This window comes from Pseudorasbora parva, chromosome 15 (genome assembly GCF_024679245.1).
Source record: "Pseudorasbora parva isolate DD20220531a chromosome 15, ASM2467924v1, whole genome shotgun sequence".
Classification (NCBI taxonomy): Eukaryota; Metazoa; Chordata; class Actinopteri; order Cypriniformes; family Gobionidae; genus Pseudorasbora; species Pseudorasbora parva.
The window spans coordinates 2,818,575-2,835,324 of record NC_090186.1 but is presented as its reverse complement, the minus strand read 5'-3'; the positions used below and the strand labels follow the sequence as shown (position 1 = coordinate 2,835,324).

The 16,750-nt window shown below is 37.6% G+C and overlaps 1 protein-coding gene across 2 annotated transcripts in view; it reads right to left on the bottom strand.

Moving 5' to 3' along the window:
* Window positions 1-2,919: 2,919 nt before the first annotated feature.
* tab2 (TGF-beta activated kinase 1 (MAP3K7) binding protein 2) overlaps window positions 2,920-16,750 on the bottom strand; it is a 41,270-nt gene continuing 27,439 nt past the window's right edge. The window contains exons 3-8 of one of the 2 annotated variants that reach the window (XM_067416683.1): window positions 14,534-16,118; window positions 10,604-10,764; window positions 9,479-9,572; window positions 7,587-7,685; window positions 5,266-5,379; window positions 2,920-4,762 (exon numbers count right to left, since the gene is read on the bottom strand). In XM_067416683.1, the coding sequence (XP_067272784.1) occupies window positions 4,626-4,762; window positions 5,266-5,379; window positions 7,587-7,685; window positions 9,479-9,572; window positions 10,604-10,764; window positions 14,534-16,118 (2,190 nt within the window). In that variant the 3' untranslated portion in view covers window positions 2,920-4,625. The remainder of the gene's footprint in view (window positions 4,763-5,265; window positions 5,380-7,586; window positions 7,686-9,478; window positions 9,573-10,603; window positions 10,765-14,533; window positions 16,119-16,750) is intronic. The other variant, XM_067416684.1, reaches the window with a different exon arrangement.

Genomic DNA, 16,750 nt, shown 5'->3' with positions numbered 1-16,750 from the left:
ATCTGCCGATGAAGAGAGAACAGGGATAGTTTAGTTTCATTACGGTTATAATATCTGATGATGAAGACAGAACAGGGATAGTTTAGTTTAATTACGGTTATAATATCTGCCGATGAAGAGAGAACAGGGACAGTTTAGTTTAATTACGGTTATAATATCTGCCGATGAAGAGAGAACAGGGATAGTTTAGTTTAATTACGGTTATAATATCTGCCGATGAAGAGAGAACAGGGACAGTTTAGTTTAATTACGGTTATAATATCTGCCGATGAAGAGAGAACAGGGACAGTTTAGTTTAATTACGGTTATAATATCTGATGATGAAGAGAGGACAGGGACAGTTTAGTTTAAGTACGGTTATAATATCTGCCGATGAAGAGAGAACAGGGACAGTTTAGTTTAATTACGGTTATAATATCTGCCGATGAAGAGAGAACAGGGATAGTTTAGTTTAATTACGGTTATAATATCTGATGATGAAGAGAGGACAGGGATAGTTTAGTTTAATTACGGTTATAATATCTGCCGATGAAGAGAGAACAGGGATAGTTTAGTTTAATTACGGTTATAATATCTGCCGATGAAGAGAGAACAGGGATAGTTTAGTTTAATTACGGTTATAATATCTGATGATGAAGAGAGGACAGGGACAGTTTAGTTTAATTACGGTTATAATATCTGATGATGAAGAGAGAACAGGGACAGTTTAGTTTAATTACGGTTATAATATCTGATGATGAAGAGAGAACAGGGATAGTTTAGTTTAATTACGGTTATAATATCAGCAGATGAAGAGAGAGAACAGGGATAGTTTAGTTTAATTACGGTTATAATATCTGCTGATGAAGAGAGAACAGGGACAGTTTAGTTTAATTACGGTTATAATATCTGCTGATGAAGAGAGAACAGGGACAGTTTAGTTTAATTACGGTTATAATATCTGCCGATGAAGAGAGAACAGGGATAGTTTAGTTTAATTACGGTTATAATATCTGATGATGAAGAGAGAACAGGGATAGTTTAGTTTAATTACGGTTATAATATCTGATGATGAAGAGAGAACAGGGATAGTTTAGTTTAATTACGGTTATAATATCTGCTGATGAAGAGAGAACAGGGATAGTTTAGTTTAATTACGGTTATAATATCTGATGATGAAGAGAGAACAGGGATAGTTTAGTTTAACTACGGTTATAATATCTGCTGATGAAGAGAGAACAGGGATAGTTTAGTTTAATTACGGTTATAATATCTGCTGATGAAGAGAGAACAGGGATAGTTTAGTTTAATTACGGTTATAATATCTGCTGATGAAGAGAGAACAGGGACAGTTTAGTTTAATTACGGTTATAATATCTGCTGATGAAGAGAGAACAGGGATAGTTTAGTTTAATTACGGTTATAATATCTGCTGATGAAGAGAGAACAGGGACAGTTTAGTTTAATTACGGTTATAATATCTGCTGATGAAGAGAGAACAGGGACAGTTTAGTTTAATTACGGTTATAATATCTGCTGATGAAGAGAGAACAGGGACAGTTTAGTTTAATTACGGTTATAATATCTGCTGATGAAGAGAGAACAGGGATAGTTTAGTTTAATTACGGTTATAATATCTGCCGATGAAGAGAGAACAGGGATAGTTTAGTTTAATTACGGTTATAATATCTGATGATGAAGAGAGAACAGGGATAGTTTAGTTTAATTACGGTTATAATATCTGCCGATGAAGAGAGAACAGGGATAGTTTAGTTTAATTACGGTTATAATATCTGCTGATGAAGAGAGAACAGGGATAGTTTAGTTTAATTACGGTTATAATATCTGATGATGAAGAGAGAACAGGGATAGTTTAGTTTAACTACGGTTATAATATCTGCTGATGAAGAGAGAACAGGGATAGTTTAGTTTAATTACGGTTATAATATCTGCCGATGAAGAGAGAACAGGGATAGTTTAGTTTAATTACGGTTATAATATCTGATGATGAAGAGAGAACAGGGATAGTTTAGTTTAATTACGGTTATAATATCTGCTGATGAAGAGAGAACAGGGATAGTTTAGTTTAATTACGGTTATAATATCTGCTGATGAAGAGAGAGAACAGGGATAGTTTAGTTTAATTACGGTTATAATATCTGCCGATGAAGAGAGAACAGGGATAGTTTAGTTTAATTACGGTTATAATATCTGCCGATGAAGAGAGAACAGGGATAGTTTAGTTTAATTACGGTTATAATATCAGCTGATGAAGAGAGAGAACAGGGATAGTTTAGTTTAATTACGGTTATAATATCTGCCGATGAAGAGAGAACAGGGATAGTTTAGTTTAATTACGGTAATAATATCTGCCGATGAAGAGAGAACAGGGATAGTTTAGTTTAATTATGGTTATAACTGATGCTGTCATCTCGCTTTATGACGTGCTATTGCATTTGTGTTCGTACTGTATCAATAAACGTGAAAGACGGACGACAGCTTGAGCGACTCCCAAATGTGCTCGACTACAGCAACTCTTCTTTTGCTCCACATGTTCCCGGGGGCGGGGTTATGCAAGGGTAAGGGTTAGTGATGTCACTAACTGTTTGTAGTCCCAACCAGCCGTTTGTTGTAGTCCTTAAAGAGAGATTTCTGTAAAAGAAAATATCTCCCCCTTTGCTTTGAGCGTCGTAACTTTGCAGATGTTTCTTCTCAAACAGCGACAATACACACTCACCAAAGTTACACTAGTTGAATCATAATGAACTATGAAAAAGCCTTCCTGCACTCAATGTCCCAATTCACACTCGTTTGAATTAATTCCTTCAAGTGGACAATATTAGTGAAGTAATGTAGGGGCGATTTCAAACACAGCGTCAATGGTGGGGACAGTTATATAAAGTTAACATAAAAAGAAAAACTCCAGCAAAACAGACAGTTTATTTTTTGTTTTAATTTTTTTCTCTTTTTTCTTTCTTTTTTTATTTTTTACAAATAACTTATCTATTACAAAGACAGTTTTCCCAGCTAAGATCAAAAACATTGGATATCCATATAATTGTTCTCCCCCTTTTCTTTTAAAATCCATAAACACGACAGACGGATCTGATTATTTCTTTGGGTTTTTCAAAAGTTAGTGAAACTAAACCACAGAAAGTAATGTTTTAGGAGTCCAAAAATAGTCTCATCTTGGAAACAAAGCGTAAATGTTCTCCACAGCAAAGTTATTTTTAGCCTGGATACCAGAAACCAGCATTTGGAAATTGTGTTTTTATAAATAACTACCTCATTCAACTTTTCAATGCACGACTTATGCATTAGCCCTGTTGGTAAGGATGGATGACAAAACATTAATTTTCTGAAATAAAGTTTAGGTCAATAAACAAATAGCTACAAAACATTTCCAAGGACCTGTTTCAATTCTGTAACATCTGCAAGCAAAGGCACTGTGCATATGATTCTTAACAGAGAACCACATAAAGACTGAAGGCACATCGTGAAATATTGATGATCTGTGCTTTGGCAATTTACAAAACCTGAGCCATAAAGGCTAGCGATGAGTATTTAAAAGCCCTTGTGAATACTCATCCACTGTTAGGAGGGCACCCATACACTATAAGACGAAGTCTTTTCTCTCAAACCCACATTACTGACAATAATCTGAAAAGCGTTATCAATGCATAGCAACGAAACATTGCTTTCTTGGCACAAAGGTATAAATTCTCCTAATAGTAAACCTACATTCCAGTTGTCACATAGGAAAGCATGTGTAATCTGAGGGCTTTTTGGATTTCCTGTGAAGTCCTTTGACCGCTCTGAGGTCAAGTACCTTATTAATAAAATCTAGATCTTTTTCAGTTTTGCTGCATCTGCAGCTCGTACACTTGACAAAGAGCATTGTTTTGTCGTTTGCTGTTGCACATTTTAGTTCATCCCTTTAAGTTCTCACAAAAGCTCATTCTCATCTGAGAAAAACACCACATAGAAATAAATGAAGTCTATAAAGCTATACTTACAGGAAATACATGTGAAATCTTGAGAAAGAAAAATAGGCATCGAAAAGCTCATTCTAAAACTATGTACAGTAAAATCTGTGTGGCTGGACTCCTCTGTAAACTGTACATCTAAAGCATGCAGGTTTTTTTTTTTAATTTTTTTTTTTTTGGGGGGGTGGAGGTTTAGTTTTTTTTGCATTTCATTTACCAAACAAAAGAATTGCGAGTTTAGCAGATTCCACTCATGATCCTTTGGGAACGGCGTTCATAAAGCAGTCAAGATCTGTTCCCATGACAAAAAAGGCACACTGGCATCCGTAGCCACACATGTAAACCGTGCGGATGTAATAAACGTGTTAATATCACTGAGCCTCTTCATGGATCAAGCGGGCGAAACTTCCCTTGATCTTCCACGCGACACAAAAAACTCCCTCTCGACACAGAAGCACACATTTTGTACGGAGACAAAAGAGCTGTAAACATCATCCAGTCTTCAGTGGACATCACAAGACAAACAGACACACAATGACACTAGGGGCGAAAGAGGAAGCTTTCTAGAAAACCTCCAACAGATGGGTCCATGATTTCCTGGTGGAGGCAAAACGGTGGCTGTCGACACGTTCCTTTGTATGTTACATGTGTGTGTGTGGCTCAGAAATGCCGTGGAAATTCACACTCTTCACAGCGGTTGAGGGCAGGGTGGTTGAGGAAGGTGCAGGCCGTACAGCTCCACTGAACTCCATCATCCTCTTCAGGCTCCGACATGACCCTCATATTCCTACTGTCACCTGAAATTAGACGCATCAGAACCAGAGTCAAAGTCTGTACAGATCCCAGTTAGAACACTGTAAAAAAATGCTTTTCTTACTTAGAAATTTTGACTAGAAACAAGAAAAAATACTGAACATTCTTACATTAAGAAACATTTACTAGACAAGTAAAAATTATTGTCTTATTTTAAGAAAAAAATAACAAAATTAAGAGAGTTTTTGCTTAAAATAAGCAAAATAATCCGCCAGTGGGGTAAGCAAAATAATATTGTTTTAAGATTATTTTGCTTACCTACCCCACTGGCAGATTATTTTACTTATTTTAAGCAAAAACTCACTTAATTTTGAGTTATTTTCCCCAAAAACAAGATAATTATTTTTGCTTGTCTAGTAAGTACTTATTGTTTTAAGAATTTGTAGATGTTTGGACTAGAAACAAGACAAAAATACTAAGTCAGAAAAGTATTTTTTTGCAGTGAAGAAAAGAGAGGGAAAGTGCGGAGAAAGAGCGAGAGACAGACCCATGGACACAGCCATAGATGGTGGTACAGGAGGTAGAGACGGATCTCTCTTTAACTTGGAGCTGACGTTTATTCTGCGCCCTCTCCTGTCTAGAGAACCTGTGTGATCCACACCTGATGATGGCCACCGATAGACAACAGATAAAGAAAGACAGGGACAGAAATGGAGGATGAGAATGAAATGCAGAGGTAGTGGAAAATCTTTTAAGGTTTCACTGACAGAAAATAAGATTTATCCTCCTGGGACCGAGGAATAGACTTTTGTCCTTTGTAGTGGACGTTATACTTTAGTGAATTTCTCTGACAACAATCATGTCAGAGTTTTAAGGATGCCCTGTAAAGAGGTTTTTAGAGATGCCAAATGTTTGGAAGTGTCAACAACTTATACTTGGACTTTAAAAATGACTGACATTCATTAAGTCATCAAATTTAACACTCTAATGGAAATATAATAGGAATGCACTGAAATGAACTCTTAGCCGAAGCCGAATTCCAAACAATTTTTTCCACATTTTTTTTATTTATTCTGTCAATTTAATAATGCACTGGAGCATTAGCCAATATATTATAACAGTATAAACTGAGGGTGCTCTTGCTTGCATTTGAAGCTGCTTAGACAATTCAGCAGAACAGTGTCTGCAAACGGGCATTTTTGCATCTTTCTCTGACACTTTAAAGCTTCTAAATGCAGCAAACATGTCGGAAGTGTGGAAGCATGTGCGCTTCTCTCTCACGCACTGGTTGCTATATTTGATCGCGTCATTAAAAACATAATTTGCTAGCTTTGCACACCTAGATTGGGGAATATTTGCCCATTCTTCCTCCAAATTCTGTGGTGAGCGGCAATGGATCCATCCAAAGATTTAAGTAAGGGCTGACTTGGCAACTCAAGGACATTCACCTTCCTATCCTTAAGCCGTTGTGTTGTTCATTTGGCGGTATGTTTAGGATCACAGTCGTGTTGGAAGTTGAATGACTTGCATCTTAATTTGTCTTGCAGAGGGACGCAGATTTCCTCAAAAATTTGGCAGCATCCATTTTCCCTTCAGTCCTAACCAATCACCCAGTCCTCACTGAAGAGAAACAGCCCCACATCATTATGCTGCCACCATCCTTCCCAGTAGGTATGGTGTGTTTTGGGTGGTGTGTTGTGTTTGCTTTTCGCCAAACAAAGCACTGAATGAAAGAAGCCTTTCCTAAAAAGTGACACACCTGGAAGACTAATGCCATCTGGAAAAAAGTTGCTATGGTCTGATGAGACCAAAATATACCTTTTTGGACTGAACTCATAGTGCTATGTTTGGCGAAAAGCAAACAGCACACCACCAAAAACCCACTGTGAAGCATGGTGGTGGCAGCATAATGATGTGGGGCTGTTTCTCTTCAGTGAGGACTGGGCGATTGGTCAGGACTGAAGGGAAAATGGATGCTGGCAAATTTTTGAGGAAAACCTGCATCCCTCTGCTAGACAGCTGAAGATGGACATGTCATTCTGGATGGATCCATTGCCGCTCACCACAGAATTTGGCTAAACTCGATCAATTCTGCAAGGAAGAATAGGCAAATCTATGTTTGCAACGTTAGCAAAGCAAAAGGTGGCTCTACAAAGTATTAAATCAGAGGAATATGATGGTTATAATGTGTACATACAGCTCAAAAAAGTTAGACTTAATTTATTTTATTTTACAGGGTGTAATGTGACAAAAGGTGAAGATTTTCACAGGGTATGATGACTTCCTATAGGCACTGTAAATCAAATGTTATGGGGTTTCAAATCAAAATATGATTTTCTATTACGAGACAGGACATAAAAAAAAAATCTTGCCAATTACTACTACCATTAGTACACTACTTTTTTCATTAAATGTTGCTCCAAAAACACATTAATATCCAAATTAGAGACATTGTATATAATGCGAAAACCTGCTCATGTCTATTTTACACACATATTGCATAAATCAAAATGATATATCAAATCATATATCCATCACAACATAGTTGAGAATCATCTTTATACAAAGTTTGGTATAAAAAAAATCCTGAAACCTAAAAATTGATTGGTGATTACATTTTTTTTTGCCTACACATGTTTATTCATGCCTTTTTTTTATGAGTCTTGAAAAATGATATTTTATTCATATGTTATTTTACTTCTATCCTCTAAACAATGCAATGACATGAAAAGATACAAAATTCGCAAAACTTTTTATCCTAGTTCTCAGGAGGATATAACATCAAAGAAGAGAAGCAAAAGCAAAAATGTGCTAAGATCGTACTGAAAGGTTAGAAGACACAACATTAGAAGTTTCTGAACTACTGACCTGGTTTTGGAGGATTTTTATGCGGTTTAGGAGGTACAGGACCCAGGAATCCAAGGTTGTCATAAAAATTGTGAATTGCAATGGGATTAAAGTCTGGTCCTAAAAATCAGAAGAACAAGTGGTCAAAAGCACATATGCATAAAATAAGCACAAGACCATCTGAACCGAGCAGTGAAAAGGAGAAATACTTCAGGGAAAAGATACATTAAAGATTGATTCATCCTTTTTTTTTATTTGTTTACATAATACACACATGCAACAGGCAAACAGCTCCGGAATGTGTGTTCCTTAACATAATTCACAATGTCAGAAAGCTTTTCAAGTAATTTCAAATTAGTAAAAAAGAAACAACAGACACCTTGACTAAAAGTCATTTTTCGGTTTATGACAGATTAGTATATTTATGGAACGGTTGTTAATATGAAACTTAATAAAAAATGCATAAAAATATTTTATTCTGCATACATGGATTTCTTTATAACAACTATACAATTATAACAACAGAACTGTACAAGCTATTTAAACACTTAAATATCTTTTTCACTCCCTGCAAAACAAAATACATTTCTAAACAATACATTTCTGCAGTAAAAAAGATTTGAATCAGGTAAACAGGTAAAAAAAACAAAAACATGTAAAAATAATTCAAACAATAAAAAAGCATAAACATTCTAAACTGCCAGAATAAAAAAATATTCTAATATAACAATGGGCAAAACGTTATAGAAAAATAAAGGTTATATTGTAAATGTTAATATAATGTGGAGTGTATTATGTAACTCCGTGAGTTAGTCTATTTCTTAGAGCCGTATCAAGCATTTACATAACATCTCATTGGTGCATTAATGGTTATGTTGAATTAAGTTTATTAATAAAGGTGCACTATGCAGCTTTCCGTCCACTGGAGGGCGCCTATTCAAAACAAATGCGTAGTTTGATGACGCAAAGTGTGAGCGCAGCATCTTGGGAGATGTGGTCTTCACCTCACAGCCGGTGGAAAATAGGACTCGGGCAGAAATCACGTTCATGCATGCGGTTATTAACGTTACTGTAGTCTAAAGCAGAGCAGGACCGAGTGTTATGGACCTGAGCACAGCTGCTGGAGCGATTGTTAAACAAATACCCGCCTCGCGAATACCGGGACTTTTATTATGACGGGACGGGAGACAGTCGCCGGGCGCCTGCATTGATCCGCTCTTCCGGTTATGATTTTGAGGTAATGTAGCTCTGTTTATCATATTAGATACATTTAAGTGTGTTTAAAACGATGTTATGACGTTACTCCGTGCGTTCACTTGTTCACACTGCTAAGAGTAAAGCGCTCCTGCCAAATAAAAGCCGAAACCCAGGGTAACGCAGATATGACGCGATTGACAGGCGACTCCCTCAAATGCAATGCTGACACGTCCCGGTCCGCAGTTAAAATAGCAATTTTCTCACAATTTACAAATAGTTGGAAACTTCTGGGATATTGTAGGTACTCAACTGAACAAAATATATAACACTGGCCTAGTGGTTTTTGGATATTTTACTGCAAAAATACTACATAGTGCACCTTTAAGGGATGCAAAAGTTGGCTTTGAACGCCATTGTTGCTTTAATGGCTGTCTTGTATGCAATTCTCAAAACGTCCAGAAGATTATGCCATTTATTGGTGACTTCGATATTACAAAACCGATACCCAATAATGGGAAAATGCTTAAATATGGGAAAAACAGATCAGTTGATCTCTTCTTTACAGCTATTCACTCAATCGTCCGTGCTTCAGTACAATTCTGAACTGTGAGTTATTCTGTTGTTTTGTCAACTAAAATGAACATTTTAGGCTCCCGATTATTTTGTCTGGAGCCCTGTAATGCAGGGAATTTCCTGAAAACTAGCAGGATACTCACCTCGTGTCTGAAGGAGGTCAATCTCTTTGGTTAAACAATCAATATCGATCTGTAGAAGCCTATTCTTACACCTCAGTTGCTGCATCTCCTCAATCTGAAAATAAAGAAATAACAATAAATAAGTGGATGTGTGCAAAAGTCCATTGTGTTGATCTTTTATAATAATGAAAATTAACAAATTTTGAATAATTGCATTAAGTTTGCCATGGCATTATGGTCATATTGGATCTACAAGATGTAACAAGAATTTAAGGCCAAACTAATAAGACAGAAAAATTAATATTATTTAATTAATGAAACTGAGCTAGGGATGTGCAATATATCGACATATCGCAAATGTACATATCGCAATATGCATACGCAGTTATGTCAAAAGGGCTGCCTTGACGAGTATTCATGTAAACACAGTCGGTTATGCTTTAAGTGAACGATATCAGTCGGGGAAAGAAACCGAATGCGTGTCAATGGGATCTGTGCATTAGCTCTTAAAGTGACAGGCGACTAATACAGTAAACCTGCCGCTGTCTGTCAAACAACAAGAAAACAAGAGAAAATCACTCAGCGCTCTCGGCTGACTAACATTTGAAGCTTTATTATGTATCGGTGTGTATTTAATTCATGTGAAGACTGCTATTTTTAGCTCTTATTTTTAATAACAAAGATAAATAAAAATAAAAATAATCGTCCACCCCTAATTCAGGTGTCTTTGTTTACCTGGATGTTCAGTTTTATGTTGATATAACTATATATATTACCAAGTTAAGCAAAGTATTTTTGATATTTAAATATTGGTATTACATTTTTTAGTTTTTACACTGATTATACTGTTAGATTTGTGAGATACATTTTTGCTAAAACACTGCTGGTCAATTTCAGAAGTTGTAGCGATGCTTTCTTTTTCCCAGAAAGAATGTGAAACACCTAAATGGTATCATTTTCAGTTTTTAAATAATTTACAAAATATATAATAATAGATTTTGCACACTAATAGCAATATCGTATCGCATATCGAATATTGCATTATTTAACAAGGTATTGCATTTCACATTTTCTTCAATATCGCACAGCCCTACGCTGAGCCACTCAAAATCACTGCAAGGGAAATGAAGAGGCACATTAACGTACAGAAGGTATCTGACAGACTGAGTTAGAGCGCTGCAGTCGTCTCCGTGTGAGGTCATTTTCCATCTCGTTGACTTCCTCTTTCAGCTTCTCCAGCTTTCTCTTCTTCAGCTCTAATTCATGCCACAATCGCTCCATGCGTGCTCTCTGATGCACTAGCAAAGCTGTAAATTCACATAAAACATAATTGCTAAATTTCACGTACAAAACGGATCACAAACATCTGATGAACTACAAAGAGTGATAAAACAGCATTCAAACTCCATTCAGCGAAAACAAAATATTTGACAAATCAGACAGGACTTGAGTTCATCAATCAGAAGCTGACTGGACTGTAAAATAAGGTGGTGGATGAGAGTTTGCGGTGGATTGTGGAGGATTACCCTTCTGCTTCACCCACTTCTGAGAAAGCTTTTTGACCAGGAGGGTCACATTTACCCCCCCAGAGCATCTCCACAGAGCCCACACACACAGTATTGGCAACACTTCTCTTCAAATATGCTGTCACTTGCTAATGTTGTCATAACATTAACTAGCATCAATTTAACAATTGCATTTCTAAGTGGGTTTCCAACGGGATTTCCTACATGGCTTGAGTCTAAAAGAAAAGTTGTTTAGAAATGGAGTGAGTTATTACATTTTGACAAAACACTTTCAAGTAGTGCTGGTCAAGTAAACACCAAAACGCGACAAAATATAATCTGTAGTCGGTACAAAAAAATTAAGTAATATCAATATTGATTTTAAAAGTAGAAAAAAATGGCTTTTAAATATTACTTTTAACATTAATCTTCACATTCGTTGTTATTGACGTGAAAAAGAATCTGCATCATCTCTTTTGGGAAGTATATCCAAGTAAAATTGCTTCTCAAACAAGAACAAATGTAGGTCAGGGCTTAATTTTGTCCATGTGGGATTGATTGGGTGGTTATGGTTTGCTATTGGTCGATCTCATGGGAGTGACGGGTAGCCTGTCGATCAGTTTTGTATATTGAATACATATTGCAGTCCAAATGGCATAAACAATTAATTTGCATTTAATCTGCAAAATATGCAGTGTAATTGTATTTTGGTGCTAATGAATTATGCAGGAATATGACCCATGATTGTATTTCAAAATACAACATAACTATTAGCATCAGTGTGTAATCCTGAAATGGACAATAAAGAAAATTAATTCCTTCAGAAACTGGCCAAAAAACACACACACACCTGATTATATAATCTTACACCCAGCAAACAACGTACGTCAATGTGTCTTCAGGAAGACGGTGGACTCCAACTAATTAGACGTCATATTTTGGTTGAAAATGAAAGTCGGGTTGAATGTCTGAACCCAATGTTTGTTGGACGTCAAGCTCCAACGTCAGACAGACAAATTTTGCTTGGAACAAACAGCACTGCAAAAAAAGTGTGAAATGCATGGCAGCACATTAAAGAATAAGTTCTTATTGAGAATTAACAGAAGTTTTGTTGATATATATTTTTTTATAATAGTCTGGTCACCATTATGGGGATCAGTGTTTCCTTTAGATGGGTAGTCTGACGAATTTTTAACTTATTAACTTTTAACTCTGGCTGCTTTAACTTTGCTTGTTGTGTGAAAATGTGATCAGGTGATACAGTTTTCAGCATTATTAAGTAGAATAATTCTCTAATTCTCTGACCAGAAGTGGTTATTAAAAGATTATATTCACCAACAATCCTAATTTGCGACATCAGATATTCTGAAATTTGTGTTTAGTGATTTGATTAGTGAATTAATCTACTTTATGATGCTGAAAACTATATCCCCTGATGATTTGTTTCTGACTTCCTTTGCAACAAACGATTTGTTTTGGTAAACACTTTTTTAAAGAGCACAAACTCACACAAAGCTAAGAGACAAACTGCCCAACTAAAGGAAACACTGATACCCATAATGGTGAACAAACATTTTCAATAAAGCGCCAACATCTGTTAATTCTCAATAAGAACTAATGTAGACGTCTGACAGAAATAGTCAGTCTGGTTAGTAATAAGTGAAGCTGGTAATAAGTGTACTGCATAGCATCTCACCTTTTTTTAATACTTTTTTGGTTTTTATTTTAACCAAATTTCGACAACTGCCCAACATTTGACGTCAAACAAACAGATTTAGACATCAGCCCGACTTTCATTTTCAACCAAAAACGGACATTGGCAGATTCACTGGCTTTTTAACTAGCATATGACTATTTTGAATTGGGATTATTTGCACCGGCTGTTTTATAGAAGGTCAAATATGCTGTAATATTCACTGGCACAAGAATGTGAAGTCAAGAAAAAGTTTGGGAAAATTACTGAGATGGTCAAGTCACATAAGATTAAAATTACCAAAGGTAAAATTAGTGTTATAGGGAAGTTGGGTAATGTAATAGTAATTATTACATTACCCAACTTCCCCTTACACTAATCTCACATTCACAAACAAATGTGATGCAAGAACATACACAAGCCTTGAGGGATGTTTTTAAGTAGTATACATTGAGTTTTTGTGCTCCAGCAGTAATCATTGGCCTGAAAACATGACAACTTGGTTATTCAACAGACCACTATGAAGACTGGAAGCTAAATATCTTAAGTGTTGGCTATGAGACTTTGGAATTAATCGCCAATGAAATTATACATTTGAGTCATATAGCTTATTTATCACTACATTACTAATGCATCCTGCTTTAAGATAAACTCCCACAACAGAACAAAGTGTAACTTAATGAGTTAGTGTCACTTGGGCAAATATTAGGGGTGTGACGTTAAAGGTCCAATGGCATGAAATTTTCATTTTATGAGTTTTTTAAACATTAATATGAGTTCCCCTAGCCTAAATATTGTCCCCAAGTGGTTAGAAATTTTGATTGGTGTAAACCAAATTCAGGCTGTCTTTCTCTGCCTTTGAGAAAATGAGAGCCCAGACGAGCTGATCCTGAATTCTCCTGTTATAACATCATTAGGAAAGATTTCCTCCCCTTCCTCTGCTTTTCCGCCCAGAGAATTATTAGAGAATGGATTCTGTTTATCAGTCACGATTTCAGCAGCACAGGCTTTATCATATGGACTTGACAGCACCGCCACAAACAGTGAGTAACAGTGTTCATTAATGCCTGATCTGGGATCAGTGAGTTCTGATGTGTAGCTAATCATTCAAGCTCACACAGGCTTTCTTTCCAAATCGTTTACTGTCAGTCCCGCCGCTGGCCATCTTGATGCATCAGTGAATCAAGCCAGTGACTAAAACCATCAACTTCGTCATTTCTGTAAGTAGCATGAAACAAATCTGTTATTTAAATGACTAAATTACAGCGAGCGATCAAAGAACACTCTTTATAATGTTCGGATCTGTCATATATCTGCAGTGCACACTGGTCCAAACTGCTGTTATAATGAATGATGCTGTTAAACTGCTCAACAGAAGCTCTTACTGTATTCATGTCGATGTGGTGTTTGCTGTTAGCTGTGGTGAAAGCATTTTGTGAGAGAAATAACGTTGCAAAGTTTACTCATGTTTATTCAGAGCTCTCAGATGCAAACAAAATAAACTCACGCTCTCAACAACTGTACAATAACACTTCCTCAGCAATCTTTCCCCAGCTCTCCGTCTCTCTGGACTGGCAGCGCTCACTAAGCCACACCCCCTTCGCCAGATAGTCTCATTTCAAATGCAAAGATGTCAGCCAATCACAAAAAGTGGGTGTTTTCACTGAAGTCTCACAGCAGACACACCCCTTCAAAGTAATATCAGTATAGAAAAAATGCCTTTTATTTCTAAAATTATGACTTTTTAATCTAAAAAACATACTAACAATATAACTACACCTCAGGAAACATAAAATAATAATAAAAAATCCATGCCACGGGACCTTTAAAAGAACGACTAATGTGCACCATATACCAGAATCAATACATTGAACATACCTTGTGTGTATGCAGCGTCGTCGGCACCCATGCTGAGTCTGCGAGGCTCTGAGCTTTTGTCCCGGTGAGGTGAAAGCGGGTCAGACTGGTACAGGGGATCCGGCTCTGCATAATGGTGATCGCCAGGTAGACTGAGCAGGTTAGTTGGCTCAAACGTTGGCGATATCACTCCAGGAGACACAGCTGGCGGTTTGTTGGGGGAGACAGTGATTTTAAAGGTGTATTTGGTGTTGGGCTGCGTTACCACAACACGAGGAGACGTGGCAGTGCCTCCAGCTCCCACAGAGGGACGAGTTTTGGGTGGGTGGTGGTGTATATATGCAGGTCCCATGCTCACCTGGCTTCCTAAAGCCCGCAGACCAGAAGACCCTGGAAGCGTCGGATTGGCTGAGATATAGACTGTAGGCGGGTTTCTTCCTCCTCCGTCATCGGCTGATGTGTTTGCAGAAATGTAAAACTTGGGCTGTGAGCGAGGGGTGTTAGGAACAATGGCGCATTCATCCGATGATGGAGTTGTAGCAGCAGTAGGTGGGGATGCAGAAATATACACCGTGGGCTGGCTGCGACTAAGCCCTGCACCTCCAATTGAGATTGGCGCAGATGGACCTGTTCCGGCAGCCAGCGAAGATGACGAAGGACAGGATGAAGATGTGGAGCTACAGGTGGCTCGTGGGGCAGAGCCGGAGCGCAAAAGAGTAGCTGTGGCCGTATTCGAACCAGCCCCCCTTTGTGGAGACTCCAACTTTATCTCAATTTGATTCTTCCGTGGCCCAGTTGAGATGTTCTGGATGTTATACTGACTAAAGGAGGCAGCAGATGAGCATGAGGAAGGCGAGGGTGATGAAGAGGAGGCTTGTGATGCCACGGCCGAGGGGATGGAGGGCGCTTGGGTGTTGGTAGGTGAACTAATAGGCATGTATACATGTGAGGTTTGATGCTGGCTGCCACTCCATGAACTTTGGGAAGCCGCAGGATGAGTGATCTGATAGATTTGCTGGGCAGGCTGGGAGGTTGGACTGTACTGAGCCCGTCCTTGTACCTGTCGTGTTGAGCCTGGCTGGGTCACGTATGGCCGAATGTAAATGGAGTTCGGACTGTTTAGACCCGATTGAGGCCCTCCATGTATGTGCAAGGAGGTAGGTGTATTTCGGCCGGTGTTGGGCGCGAGCGTCACCGTGATTGGGTTGAAGCGCGGGGTTTGCGGTGGTCCATGACCTTTGCCTCCAACCTGGTAAAGGCCAAGATGCTGAGGAGGCTGCGGCTTACGAGTAGACTCCATGGCAGTGAATGCACTGAGGCTTGTGGGCGTGTGTGTAGGCACAGATTGCGTTTCGGGCTGGTAGAACTCAGAGAGGGGAGACAGCACGTTTAAAGGCCCATCGCTCACACTGGGGTTGAGTGTCCTGCTGCCATTCATCCTTACTACATCTCGCTGCACTGCACCTTGGGTATTCTGAGAGACGCCGAGGTTGAGTTGGGTCATGTGATTGTGAAGATCTGTCAAACTCTGGCTGCCTTCACTATACAAAAAACCAGGACTCACCTTGGCCAGATACTCGCAACATGCAGCCAAATTGTTCTTATTCTGAGGAAAGAAGAGCGAGACATATCGGTCAGCTTCAGATGTGTCTGGGGTAGAAGATACATTTTAAGTTATATCTCTGGGATAAGGTGCTCTACCCCTTAGATTTGGTAGCGACGGATTGTTTCTGTTAATTTGATTATTTATTTAATAATAATCATTTACTTATTTATTATTTAATGCCATATCAACAACAATGACTAAATTCATGACAATCAACAGCATTTCGTTTTAAAATAATAATAATGATGATTATAATCACTTCAATACATCTACAATAATTTAACAATTTTGTTTTATAAAACAATCAATCAATCATATATATATATATATATATATATATATATATATATATATATATATATATATATATATATATATATATATATATATATATATATATGAACCTGGACCACAAAACCGCACATAAGTCGCACGGGTATATTTGTGGCAATAGGATAGTTCCAAATTATAAAAACAAACAAAATTGATTTGCCAAAAATCATTAGGATTTTAAGCACTATACCGATCATGTTCCATGGAGATATTTAGTCAATTTCCTACCGCAAATATATCAGCAGTAGTAATATGTGTTGCTAAGGGTTTCATTTGGACAACTTTAAAGGTGATTTTCT